Here is a 14,520-nt window from a genome sequence, read left to right on the forward strand (position 1 = left end):
GAATAGGGAGTTAAGGTATAATGAGCACCGAGTTTATGTCGGGAATAAGGAAAATGTTTTGGATAAAGATAGTGGTTATGGTTATATAACACTGTGAATGTATTTCATGACATTAAGTTGTAAAATTATAAATGGTTAAAATAATAAAAATGTTATGTATTTCTTACCACAATAAGGCATTTTTGTAGGTTGGATATTAGGAGGAAAAATACCTAAAAAGTTTCCTTGGTGGGGGGCTTAGTAATGAAAGAAAGTGGAGAAATGCTGTCTTAGTGGGAAGAGATGGTCATTAGGTCCATCTGGGTCAGCTTGAATAACTGTCCAAACTAAAAGCCTTTTACCAAAAGAGGAAGGAGAACTAGTCAAGATTTTTCCTTCTTAAAAGGCTGAAGGATTTGTGAGAATCAGCAGAAATTAAATTGTTAGAACTACCCTGTGGGATTCTGATGCATCATATTCTGTTTGTCTATAAATTAGAGGCAGTTTTAGCTTCCTAATCTTTTCTTCACTGGTATAAAGAGTACTGTGTGCTCATCAAGTGATTTATTAATTTCCACTGAGATAATAGGCAATTCTCCAAAAATGTAACACCGAAAAGCTACAATTGATTTTGCAAATCAACTTATAAAATTATAATCTGACTCACTGTAAAACTGTTTCCTCAATTAGGCAAATTAGGAGCCATTTGAATTATGAATGCTAATTGTGTTTTTTCTACCTGTTCCTGTCTTTCTACTTGTTTCTGGTAGAATGAAACTGTCACTAGCAGCTTTTGGTAAGGTGTCTAATGCAGGCCTCTGCTCCTCTGATGTTGTTTGTGATGCACTGTTAGTTTGTATGCAGCCATCTCAAACTATTGACCAGATATAACAACCACAACCGCATCCCCTTTATCTAAAGATGACTCCTAAATTTATATCTCCAGTCTTGACCTCTTCCTGATCTCCAAAGTTCTATACCCTGGTGCAAACTGCACATCTCCCATGGGAGGATGCATCTCCAACCCAACACTTCCATGATGACATCATCATCCTTGTATCCTAATTCCTGCATGACTGCCCACAACCCCACCCATGCATCTCCCACATCCTTCCCTTCTCACATCAATGGTTGCTGCATTACTGCAGTAGTAGCTTGGAACAGAATATGTGGAGTCATCTTTGACTTTTCCTTTCTCACAACTCACATCCAACCCACCCTTAAATCCCATTGGCTCTATTTTCCAAATATACCCAAGACATCTATCTGTCATTGCCATCACTACTATCTGGGTTCAAGCCTTCACCACCCCTCACTAGAACTCCTGCAAGAGCTTCCTGTGGCTTTGCATTTACATTTGCTATAGTCTAGTCAATAGGCTATTCTCATTAGAGCAGTCAGATTGATCTGGTCTAAATGGAAATCAGGATGTGCCACTATTTTGCTCAGAACTTCTGCTTCCCCTCTTGTTAGAGTAAGAGCCAGAGACCCCCAGTGGTTCTTCAAGGCCCTACATAGGCTTGCTGGGCACTCTACTTACTTTTCTTCTCCTCTTCTTTTCTTGCTCACCCACTCCAGCCACATTGACTCCTTGGCCTTCCTTAAGAACACTGAGCACTCTATATTTGTTCCCGTGTCTGGAACATTACTCCTTATCCCGATCTCCCCTATAGTATTCCCAGCGTTCCCTTGTGTCCTTCTGGATTTTGCTTTAAGGACACCTTCTCAATTAGGTCTTCCCAGGCCACTGCATCTAAAAGTTGCTACCTTTATCCTGAAACTTCCTATTCTCCATCCCTTTATTTTTCTCCCCAGCCAGTTAATATACTGTATTTATTTTTACTGATCTGTTTATTGTCTGTCCAACAAGCATAACAGATTTTTTATCTGTTAGGTTTATCGCTAGATTCTGTGGCTCTTGGAGCAATATCTGGCACACAGATTGTGCTCAATAATTGTTGAACTAATAACTGAATAAAGAAATATAAAAAACAACAGCATTTGTTTATTAAGCCTTTACTATATGACAGGCACTTTGCCAACAACTTAAAAAAAAAAGTCTCAACCCTACTCTCCTCCCCAATCCCTATGTTCTTTTTTAAAGATTTCTTTTCAGTGTTCCAGAATTCATCGTTTATGCACCACACCCAGTGCTCCATGCAATACGTGGTCTCCATAATACCCATAACCAGGCTCACCTCCACCCCTTTCCCCTCCAAAACCATCAGTTTGTTTCTCAGAGTTCACAGTCTCTCCTGGTTCATCTCCCTCTCCAAATTCCCCCAACTTACTTCTCCTCTTCATCTTCCAATGTCTTCCGTGTTATTCCTTATGCTCCACAAGTAAGTGAAACCATATGATAATTGACTCTCTCTACTTGACTTCACTCAGCATAATCTCTTCAAGTCCCTTCCATGTTGATACAAAAGTTGGGTATTCCTCCTTTCTGATGGAGCCATAATACTCCATAGTATATATGGGCCATATTTTCTTTATCCTGTGCTCTTTTCTGTAGAGAAAATATTCTCAGTTTTGTAGGCCATATGCTCTCTGTCACAACTCTCAACTTTGCTATTTAGTGCAAAAGTAGCTATAGATAAAAGAGTGTGGTTGTGTTCCAATAAAACAGTGGAAATGTAAAATTCTCAGGGCAGGGTGGTGGATAGCTACTCTGAGTACGGTGTTTTACTAGCATATGTAATCCCCTTCACTATTCAGCAACCCTATGAAGTATGATTATCCCTATTTCACAGATAAGGAGCTGAGACTGAACTAAAGAACTTGTCTAAAAATTGGCAAAGCTGGAAAAGCAATGCACAACTGATTTCTTTTCTGCTGTATGGTCTTGCTTCCCTAAGCAAGGAATTTAACAGAATCTCCAAAAATGGAGTGAAGTTTTTTTTTTTTTTTTTTTTTTAGTTTTCTTGACTATATCTCAGATATAGAAGTCCTGTTATGTATGTGGGTTTCACTGGATTGGTGTGAATGATGCACCCACTTGTCCTAACAAGTTGTGCTTTTGCCATTTGTTTCCTTGATACAATCAGGGCTCAATTCCCTGCACAAAAATGACTCATAGCCTTGCTCATCTATCTGTGGAGAGTTCCCAGTTCTTGGTTGACTTCCATGTCTATCTTGTTAATGCCTTTCTGTCTTAGTGCCCGAATAGCTTATTCTTAAGGTAATGACACCAATTTTAATTTTAGCCTAAAAAATGGATAATTATGTGGTGTGTGTGTATGTGTGTGTGTGCATGCATACACAAAAATATGCAGGTATTTTAGTATCATATGACTTCTAGGATTGTCTATTATTAAATATACCTCCATTTTAATTCAGTTGAAGGTGCAATTTAAAAATAATATTTATTAATGCCTCCTATCTAATTACTACATAACACAGATTTAAAAAAAATACTTTATTTATCTATTTGTCAGAGAGAGAGAGAGAGAGAGAGCACAAGAAGGGAGAGGTGCAGACAGAGGGAGAGGCAGATGCATGATTCCCACTGAGTAGGGAGCCCAATGTAGGACTCGACTCCAGGATCCTGAAATCATGGACCTGAACTGAAGGCAGACACTTAACCGACTGAGCCACCCAGGTGTCTCTTGACACAGATATCTTTTATTAAAGCACAACCAAAAAGTTTCCATCAACTTCATAAATACTGTTCTGTATGTCTTCTCTTCAAAGGCAAACTTCTCCAGGGAATCTGTACTCATTGACTCTATATCTATACTTTGCAATCATTCCTCCCACAACAGTCTGGCTTCTAGTCTTGATACTCCACCAAAACAAAGCAGCTCTTTGACGTCAATTTCTCCTGGTTTTCTTCCTACCACTTTGGTCACTCTTTTTGGTTCTCTTTTTAAGTTCACCCTCCACCACCCACCACTAAACATTGGATTTCCTTAGGGTTTGGTTTTTAAGCTTTCTTCTCATATTGTACATTCTCGGATAATGAGTTCATTTATGTTCACTGCTTCATGTCTAAAACCTATACATGGAAATTTCACAAATCTATGTCTTAGTCCAGACCTCTCCTTTGTTTCAGAGAAGTTTATAAAACAGTGCTCAATACACCTTAAACATACCTCAAAATCCATATATGTACAGCCAAAGTCATGCTCTTCTCCCTTAAACCTGGTCCTCCTCTGATATTCCTTATCCCTGTGAATGGTATTACTAGTCATTCAGTTTTGCAGCTCAAATCTGGGAGTCATCTTTACTACTTTTCTCTCTTGCATCACATATATTTAATCTATTATCTTGTTCTGTCAAGGTTATCTCACACACCTCTCCAATGTTTTTTCCCCCCATCTCCATCACCTTAATTTGTGTTATGATCATCTCTGTTTGGAGTAATGTAATAGTTTCTAGTTGTCCTGACATCTACTATTGTCTCCTTCTGATTCATCCTTGCAATTGCCAGAATAATCTTTTCAAACCAGAAATCTAAACACATTATATCCCTGCTTCAAACATGTCAATGGCCTCTCATTCCTTTTTTGTTAAAGACCTAATTTTTTTAAAGTGACCCTGAGATCACAACCCTGAAATTAAGATAAAGAGTCTGGATATTTAACCAACTAAGCCACCCAGGTGCCCCCAAAGACCTACATTTTTAACAAAGTCTAGAGTGTTCATCATAGACTGGCATCTATCTGTTTCATACTCCCTCTCATACCTGGCTCTTACTCTGACTTTCATTTGGTTCCTTGATTTTACCATATTTCTTCCTGCCATGTAGATTTTTACATGTTCCTCTTTCTGCCTATGCTTTTAGCTCTCTATCCCTTAGACTCCTTAGACTCATTAGGTTATATTTCTCCTTTATATCTTAGCTCAACTATTATAACTTACCAGTCATCACTTAGGAAAATTTTCCCTGATCTACTAGGTTAGGTCAGATTTTCATAAACTCCTTATGAGTCATGAATCTATTCTATAAGCTCTTCTTTTATTAGCACTTAAATTTGAATTATATCTTTATTGGAATATGTTTCTTCCCATCTAGAGTACTAGAGTATCTAAATTCTGTGAGATGAGGGACTGTTTTTACTTCTCCTTTAAAAAACTTTTTTTTTTTTTTAAGAGAGTGAGAGGGCAAGGAGGGGCAGAGGGAGAGAGAGAATCTTAAGCAGACTCCATGCTCAGTGTGACCCTGACATGGGGCTTGATCTCACACCCTGAGATTGCAACCTCAGACAAAATCAATAGCCAGATGCTTAGCCAACTTTAGCCAACTGAGCCATCCAGATGCCCTTATTTTTACTTCACACTGTGTCATCAGCATTTAGTCTGTCTGCCATCTAGTAGAAGAATGAATGAATGAATGAATGAATGAGTAGCATTTAAGCTGTATTAGGAAGGATAAGTAAGAGTTAGGTGAACAAAAATGGGAGGCAAGAACTTTCTAGCCAAATGGAATAACATGTTAAAAGACCTGAAAAAAAGGGAGAGCTCCCAGATATACAAGAAGAAAACATTTTTGTTGAGATCAATGGAGAGAGGGTATGAGGGAGCAAATAGACACCAAACTGTAGGTGGGTTTTTAAGCCATAGTAAGGATTATAGACTGTATTCTTCTGTGGACAACAGAAAGTCTTTGAAAGGTTTCAAATAAAAGTGAAACAGATCAGTTGACCTGGAAACCCATTATATCAGAGTTGCTGGTAGCCAAGATTGGAATGATAGCACTGGGACTGAAAATTAGTGGGTAGATTTAAGAAATATTTAGACCGGCATCTATCAAATTGTGGGTCATAAACAGTAGCATGCTGGAGATGGTCAAGAGAGCTGATTGTTGGATCTTTGGGATGTTTACAAGCTCTTCAGTTGGTAGCTTAACTTCACCCAGTAGAAAATATCAGAAAACTTTACATAAAATGATGACAAAAATTGTTTTATGAAACTTGTGTTTCACTTGTGGGGGGTGTGTGTGTGTGTGTGTGTGTGTGCATGCACATGCATGCTGGCATGATGCAATAGATGTCTCTTTCACTGAAGGTAAAATACATTTAAAAGAAACTGATTTAGAAAATAGAATTAAGAGAACTTGGTGATTGACTGGATTTAGGCAGTGAGGGAACTGAGATGAGTTAAGATTGAATCATAGATTCCTGGCTTGATTAACTGGGTGGAGAGTGCTGCCATTTCCTGAGATAGGGAAAACCTTAAGGGAGCCCGTTTGAGAGGATGATGAGTTCAGTTTGGACATGTTGAGTTCGAAGTGTCTGTAAGTGATCCAAGGGGAGATTTCCTGAAGGCAATTACATGGGTTTGGACTGTAGAGAAAGAACTGATGTAGCAATACAGATATAGGATTCCTTGGCCAAAATATGGTGGTTGGAGCCATCAGAACAAATTGAGATCACCCAGGTAGAGTGTAAGAGCTGAGAGGTCCATGAGAGAGACCTAGAAAAGATCTAAGGGTTAGTTTGAGGAGAATGAAGAAGCTAAGAAGCAGACCAAAATAAATAAATAAATAGAAATGAGCTAGTGACAAGAAAGGAAGACAGAGAAGTATAGTGTTGTAGGCAGGGGATAAGTGGGAAAAGAATAGACTAGACAACATCTAGTAGCATAGTATATTTGAGAATTGAGAATATTAGAAAACTAAATTCCCTCCTACAAAGCAGAAGCAAGAAAATTTTCAGATTCTAAGTGGTATGTGTCTCCTTCAAATCTCTTTTGGATTTTGACAGGGTATACATGATAAATAGTGAGGAAAGAAAAATTGCCCTTGTTAAGCTTAGTAGTTCTTACGCCACCTAGCCAAATTTCATCCCATCACATACATCATGAGTTGTGCTGATCACTGGAGCCCTTGAGGAGATGTAGGGAGGAAGACATATCATCTTCCCTTTTCTGCCTCTGTCACCCTTATTTATCCTGGATAGACATACATACTTACCTATCTTATCACTGATGATCTTTCAATTCTTAAGATGAGTTTATTTAAAAGGCTTTAAAAATTGCTTTGTTATTCACATTTAGTTAAGGAGCTAGGATATTCAACAGCTGGGCTACTACTCATAAGACGCATAGGATGCAGACTCATGCAATAACAGCTAATGGCTAATGTCACTGAATTCTCAGTGACAGGCACTGCACTGAAAGTTCTACATGAGAGACTCTTTGGGAAAGGTCTTATATTATTACCATTTTGCAGATAAGGACACTGAAGCCCTGAGAGGTTCAGTAAGTGAAGAAGCAGGGATACACACCTCAGCAGTCTGGGTCTCAGCCTATGGTCTGGCCTCCTTCAGAGCTCTGAAGAATAGAAAGCGATGGATAGGAACAGGGTTCTGGACAGATTTTAATGTGCTCAGAATAAAAAAGTGATTCAAGTATGGAATCTCTGTGTAGAATTTTTGTTTTTCCCCACTGACTATAAAAGTTATGGAAAATGTGTGAGATATAGAAATATTGCAAAATGTAAGATCAATCAGTTTTGGTGAAGTTTTAACACGAGAGTGAGTCTCTTATAAATTAACTCAAGGGTCAGATTTTGCAACTTCCTGAGAGGGAAGGAAAACCACTGCAAGGATAAAATAATAAACACTTCCTTCAGAAAAGGCATTGACTTAGGTCTTAAGAAAGAGTCACATCGTATGTGGATTTAGCCTACTGAAATTTACTACACTGCTTGGCAGGCAGAGAGCATGTACTCCAAGGTGGGGCAAGATAAGGGATGTGCATTGATCAGCTTCCTGACCAGTGGGTCTCTATATGTCTTCCATGGTATTTCCAACCTGATGCTTTTGAAAGACTTGCCAAGGCCAGTTTTAACTTTTGGTTCAAAATGCTGACTTTAGACGTGGCCCTCTTTTTAGATCTAATAATCTCAATTTAGGGCAATATAAAGGCACCTTGGACCATCTCCTGACTATTGATTGCAATCAATAGTCTGATTATAGATTGCAATCAATCTAGGAGATTGGTTCTTGCTACACTTTTGAGAATCTAGAATTCTGTTGGAGTTTTCTGGAGGTTGCGTACTCATTCATTTATTCAACAAACTCTTCTTGAATCCTTTCTGTGTGCCAGTTGGAATAAGCAGCAGTAAGGATGCGATGGTGTGCCATTGAGGAGATCATGGTGGAGAAGGCTGCCAAGATTCCCACTGTAATGGCCGCGGGCCCCAGGAATATGACAAAAGATATCTGCGTAGGTGGGAACAGGGCTCTGGAAACAGGTCTCAAAAAGTTTTCTATGGTGATGTGTACAGTAATGCTAGAGAATTAGTGCATCAATTCATAGGCAAATACCACATGGAGGGATCCCATTTGAAGCAGTGCTAAAATATCCTCTAGCTCAGTTATAGGGATAATTTTAGAAGTTACAGATAAAATTACATAACTCTTCATTTACTGTGGATTTAATAGAGTATTCTTCAAGATAATCTTAGGATATAATCATAATATACAATTTATCGTGTCTTTCTAATTTTCTCATTGGAGTTAACCCAAATTGACATCAGTTGGAGGTATCTAGACATGAGGCCAGCTTTATGTATGTACACCTAATGCAGTCGCATGTGGTCTCTGACTCAGAAGGACCCTACATTTGACCTAATACTCTGCTTCCTTACCTTAAAATTCCTAATCATTTTTTAATCAGGGGCTCCAAATTTTTATTTTGCACTGTGCTCCACAAATTATGGAGCTGGTGCTATCGGGTAGCTTTACCATTTATACTTTGGATCATCTTACAGGTTATCCACATAGTAATTCGGTCACCCTGAATATTATTTAACTTTAGAAGCCTCAAGTTTCTCTCTGCTAAAGGAGTATAAAGAATACTGCCTATCTTAGAGATCGACTCAGAAGATAACATAAAGTTATTAGCAGAGTCAACTTAGGTTAGATAAAAAAAAAAAAAAAACAAGCAAACAAAACAAAATCTTCCCACTGCTTCCCCATATGCAGAAATACATATTTTTTTCTCTACTCATATACACAAAGATATTTTCAAGGTTACAAGTCCCTCCGCCCATCCCTGGGGAAAAAGACAAATTGTGCATGCCTCCCAGAATGAATTCCTGTAATGAGATAATGAAGAAATGTGTTTTCTTCCTGATTCTAAATCACAAATATCAGAGTAATTTATCCACACAGGCAGGCCAATAGTCTACTTCAGAATATTTTCTCCCAACACATTTCCTGGCACATATCTAAAAAGTGGTTTCAAATGATTTGCTTCTTTTGAATCCTGCTTTCTATAGCCTACCTGATCTTATGGTGATATTTCCCCCAGAGAGCTCGATTCGAATTTCCCTAGTAAAATTCATGACTGATTTTGCTTAACTTCAATCATTTGGACCTTCTTAAAGTATATGGATGCAAAACATCAGGTTGACACATTGAATGTTGTAGGAAACATATGTTCTTTCTAGAAAGAGGTGGGGAATGTGGACAGCAAGGGATTCTCCTAACCCGAACAATCATCAGAGTTGGCTGTGGTAGTGGGAAATGCATGCGCTTAAACTGCTAGCTCTGGAAAGGGAAGAGGAGCACCTAAATCCCACATACGAAAATCACAATTATCCATATTTTGTAGAAATGATCTCTAGTGTCTCTCTAGTACATTTAGTGCTTCTCCTTCTAGTAGATCCTTATTTTTAGGACTGTAGTGTTCTCATTATCACTGCCATGATTATATCTTCCTTGATCCTGCCATCTTTAACTACCAACCTTTCTCTTTTTCTAATTGCCAATCTCCTTAAATAAATAGCAAATTTCTAGACATCTCTTGAGCTCTTGCTTTGTGCCAGTGTCCGGTCTCAAATTGCAGTGAGGCCATCTCTGTACTGTTTGTCGCATCTGTCCTCTTTGTGCTTCTTCCATAACTGTTAAATGTTTCTTTTTTTCATTCAATAAATATGAACAGTGTCTAGAATGTGTCAGGCACATAAATATCACAGTATGTAAAGTAGTAGTCCTGCCCTTGTGACAAGATTTCCAGTATGATTGAAATACAGACACTGTAGTACATTATGCCCTCGCTAGTGCAAGGGAAGGGTGGGGGTGTCAGTTATTATTTTTCCAAGCTGAGTAGTAGTGTTCATTTTTCAATTTCATTTTAATTTTTATCAAAATTATACCATCAGAATCTCTAGATAGTTTATATTAAAAGGCAAAAAGCCAATGCCATACCCAACTTAGTCTCCTTCAGATACCCTGTCCAGATTCCCCAGAGGAAGCCATATTCATCAATTTTAGTTGTTTCTTTAGATTTTATATTTCTTAAAAATTGCCATATAATGCCAATATTCTTGATTTATCAACTTTATATAGTATCTTCTGATTCCTAACATGAAAGATATGGGTTCAGCCACCTCACAACCCTTCCCATCTTTTTTTATCTTTTATCCATAAATTTTTTGATATTATATTTGGGTAGGCTAAATCAGTCCTTTGTATTTCCTTTTCTCATGTTTTTGTTATTGTATCCAAAAACTTTACCAAACCCAAATTCCTTGTTTTCTTCTGGAAGTTTATATAACACTGAACTTGACAGTTTGGGTTATGATGCATTTTGAGTTAATTTTTGTGAAAGGTATAAGGTTTGTATCCAGATTGACTGTTTTTTTCATATGGACTTTCAATTGTTCCAGTACCATTTTTAAAAATTTATCCTTTATTCATTGAATTGCCTTTGCTCCTTTGTCAAATATCAGTAGACTATTTTTATGAATCAATTTCTAGGCTCTCTATTCTGTTCTAATTATATCTATTCTTTTGCCAGGACCACATTGTCTTGAGTACTGTAGCTTTATAGTAAGTCTTAATAGTAGTATCAGTTCTCCCATTTTTTCTTTTCTTCAACACTGAGTTGTCTATTCTATGTCCTTTGCCTTTTAACATAAACTTTAGAATTGGTTTGTCAAGATCCACGAAATAACTTGCTGGGATTTTGATTGGACTTGTTGAATCTATAGATCAAGCTGATAAAAATTAGCATTTTAACAATATTGGGTTTCTTAATCCATGAATATAGATAGATTCACTGTCCACTTACCTCTTATTTCTTTCATCAGAGTTTTATAGTTTTTGCATATAGATCTTGTACATGTTTGTTAGATTTATATCTAAGTATTTTATTTTTTTTTGCGCTATTGTAAATTTTATTGTTTTCAATTCAGATACTCCCTGTAAATTGCTCGTATATAAAAAAATCAATTCCTTTTTGTATATGAACCTTGTATCCAGTGACTAATTAGTTCCAGGAGGTTTGGTTTTTGTTTTGTTTTGTTTTGTTTTCTGTTTTTTTTTTTTTTTTTTTTTGGTTAATTCTCTGGAATTGTCTTCATAGATAATCATGTGATCTGTGAATAAAGACAGCTTTATTCTTTCCTTTTAATTTGTATAAAAATTTTACTTTCCTTTCTTGTCTTATTGCAGTGGTTAGAACGTTCCATATGATATTGAATAGAAATGGTGAGAGAAGACATCCTTGCCTTGTTCTCAGTCTTAAGGATAAAATATCCATTTTTTTTTTTTTTTTTACCATTAAGTATGATGTTAGCTGTAGTTTTTCAAATAGTTGTTCTTTACCAATTTGAGGAAGTTCTTCCCTACTCATACTTTGCTGAATTTTTTTTTCTTTTCTTTTTAAGATTTTATTTATTTATTTGAGAAAGAGAGAACATGCGTGAGAGTAGAGAGGGGGCCAAGGGAGAGGGAGAAGCAGCCTCCCTGCTGAGCAGGGAGCCTGATGCAGGGCTCAATCCCAGAACCCTGGGATCTTGACCTGAGCCAAAGGTAGACATTTAATCCACTGAGCCACCAAAGAACCCCAAGTCTTCTTCTTTTTCAAAAAAATCACAAATGGGGGGCGCCTGGGTAGCTCAGTGGGTTAAAGCCTCTGTCTTCAGCTCAGGTCATGATCCCAGAGTCCTGGGATCAAGCCCGGCATCGGGCTCTCTGCTCAGCAGGGAGCCTGCTTCCTCCTCTCTCTGACTGCCTCTCTGCCTACTTGTGATCTGTCTGTCAAATAAATAAAATTTTTTAAAAAAATCATGAATGGGTGTTGGACTTTGTCAAATTACTTCTCTGCATCTATTAATATGGTCATATAATTTTTCTTCTTCAGCCTATTGATGGGATGATTATACTAATTGAAGTTTGAATGTTGACTGGCTTTGCGTACCTTGAAAACATTCCACTTGGTCTTGGTCGATAAGTTTTTTTAAAAGATTTTATTCATTTATTTAATAGAAGGAACAGGGAGAGAGGGAACACAAGCAGGGGTAGTGGGAGAGGGAGAAGCAGGCTTCCCACTGAGCAGGGAGCCCGATGCAGAGCTCTATCCCAGGACCCTGGGATCATGACCTGAGCTGAAGGCAGACACTTAACAACTGAGCCACCCAGGCACCCCGATAATTTTTTAAATACATTGTTGGATTGGATATGCTAATTTTAAGGGGGGCTGTTACTTTATATCTCATTTTCTTTTTTTTTTTTTGAATTTTTTATTCAAGTTTTTTATTCAAGTTTTATTCAAGTTTCAGGGATAGAATTTAGTGATTCATCAGTTACATATAATACTCAGTGCTCATTACATCAAGTGCCCTCTTTAATGCCCGTTACCCAATTATGACACCCCCCCACCCACCTCCCTTCCAGCAACCATACTTGTTTCCTATAGTTAAGAGTGTCTTATGGTTTTCCTCCCTCTTTGTTTTTTCTTATGTTATTTTTCCTTTCCTTCCCCTATATTCATCATTTTGTTTCTTAAATTCCACATATGAGTGAAATCATATGGTATTTGTCTTTCTCTGACTGACTTATTTCACTAAGCATTCTACCTTCTAGTTCCATCCATGTCATTACAAATGGCAAGAATTCATTCTTTTTGATAGATGAGTAATAGTCCAGTCAGTGTGTGTGTGTGTGTGTGTGTACACACACACATGCATATACATACTACATCTTCTTTATTCATTCAACTGTCAATGAACATCTGGGCTCGTTCCATAGTTTGGTTATTGTGGACATTGTTGCTGTATACATTGGGGAGCATGTGCCAATTTGAAGTGCTATTTTGGTATCCTTTGGATAAATATCTAGCAGTATAATTGCTGGGTTGTAGGGTAGTTCTATTTTTAACTTTTTGCAAATCTCCACACTGTTTTCCAGAGTGGCTGCACCTCTTTGTATTCACACCAACAGTATAAGAGAGTTCTTTGCCCACATCCTCACCAACATCTGTTGTTTCTTGAGTTGTTAATGTTTAGGCATTCTGACTGGTGTGAGGTGGTATCTCATTCTAGTTTTGATTTGTATTTCCCTAGTGCTGAGTGATGTTGGGCATTTTTTCATGTGTCTGTTATCCATGTGCTTGTCTTCTTTGGGGAAATGTCTGTGCATGTCTTATGCCCATTTTTAAAAATTTATTTATTTATTTATTTGACAGAGATCACAAGTAGGCAGAGAGGCAGGCAGAGAGAGAGGGGGAAGCAGGCTCCCCACTGAACAGGGAGCCCCATGCAGGACTCAATCCCAGGACCCTGAGATCATGACCTGAGCTGAAGGCAGAAGCTTAAAACACTGAACCACCCAGGTGCCCCCAGTACCATACTGTCTTGGTGATTACAGCTTTGAGATACAGCTTGAAGTCTGGAATTGTGATCCCTTCAGCTTTGGTTTTCCTTTTCAACATTCTTTTGGTATTCAGGGTCTTTAGTGGTTCCTCACGAATTTTAGAATTGTTTGTTCCAGCTTTGTGCAAAATGCTGATGGTATTTTGATAGGTTACATGGAATGTGTAGATTGCTTTAGGTGGCATACACATTTTTAACGACCCTTGTTCTTCCAACCCATGGACATGGAATATTTTTTCATTTCTTTGTGTCTTCCTCAATTTCTTTCACAAGAGTTCTATAGTTCTCAGAATATGGATCTTTTACCTCTTTGGTTAGGTTTATTCCTAGGTATCTTATGGTTTTTGGTGCAACTGTAAATAGGATTGATTCCCTGATTTCTCTTTCTGCTACTTCATTGTTAGTGTACAGAAATGCAACAGACTTCTGTGCATTGATTTTATATCCTGCCACTTTGCTGAATTCCTATATGAGTTCCAGCAATTTTTTTTTTTTTTTTGTGGACTCTTGGGTTTTCTACAGAGTATCATGTTTTCTGTGAAGAATGGAAGTTCAATTTCTCCTTTGACAATTTGAATGGTTTTTATCTCTTTTTATTGTCTGATTGCTAAGGTTAGGACTTGCAGTAATTATGTTGAATAACAGTGGTGAGAGTGGACAACCCCATCGTGTTCCCAACCTTATGAGAAAAGCTCTCAGTTTTTTTCCCCTTGAAGATGGTATTTGCTGTGAGTCTTTCATATATGGCTTTTATGACATTAAGGTGTATTCCCTTTATTCTTACATGTTGGAGGGTTTTTGTCAAGAAAGATGCTGTATTATGTCAAATGCTTTTGAGAAGATCATATGGTTCTTATCCTTCTTTTATTAATGTGTTGTATCAGTTGATTGATTTGTGGATGTTGAACCACCCCTGCAGCCCAGGAATAAAT

The 14,520-nt window shown here is 37.7% G+C and overlaps 1 protein-coding gene across 8 annotated transcripts in view; it reads right to left on the reverse strand.

Moving 5' to 3' along the window:
- AIG1 (androgen induced 1) overlaps positions 1-14,520 on the reverse strand; it is a 266,136-nt gene that overhangs the window by 9,305 nt on the left and 242,311 nt on the right. The window contains exon 4 of one of the 8 annotated variants that reach the window (XM_045066292.1): positions 3,567-4,149. The exons of 6 other annotated variants lie outside the window; for them this stretch is intronic. In XM_045066292.1, coding sequence (XP_044922227.1) covers positions 3,918-4,149 — 232 coding nt within the window. In that variant the 3' untranslated portion in view covers positions 3,567-3,917. Of the gene's footprint in view, positions 1-3,566; positions 4,150-14,520 lie in introns of those variants that run through there. One more of the 8 variants, XM_004752738.3, reaches the window with a different exon arrangement.

The sequence above is a fragment of the Mustela putorius genome, unplaced genomic scaffold (genome assembly GCF_011764305.1).
Source record: "Mustela putorius furo isolate JIRA1106 unplaced genomic scaffold, ASM1176430v1.1 tig00003863_pilon_pilon_pilon, whole genome shotgun sequence".
In the NCBI taxonomy this organism is placed as follows: domain Eukaryota; kingdom Metazoa; phylum Chordata; class Mammalia; order Carnivora; family Mustelidae; genus Mustela; species Mustela putorius.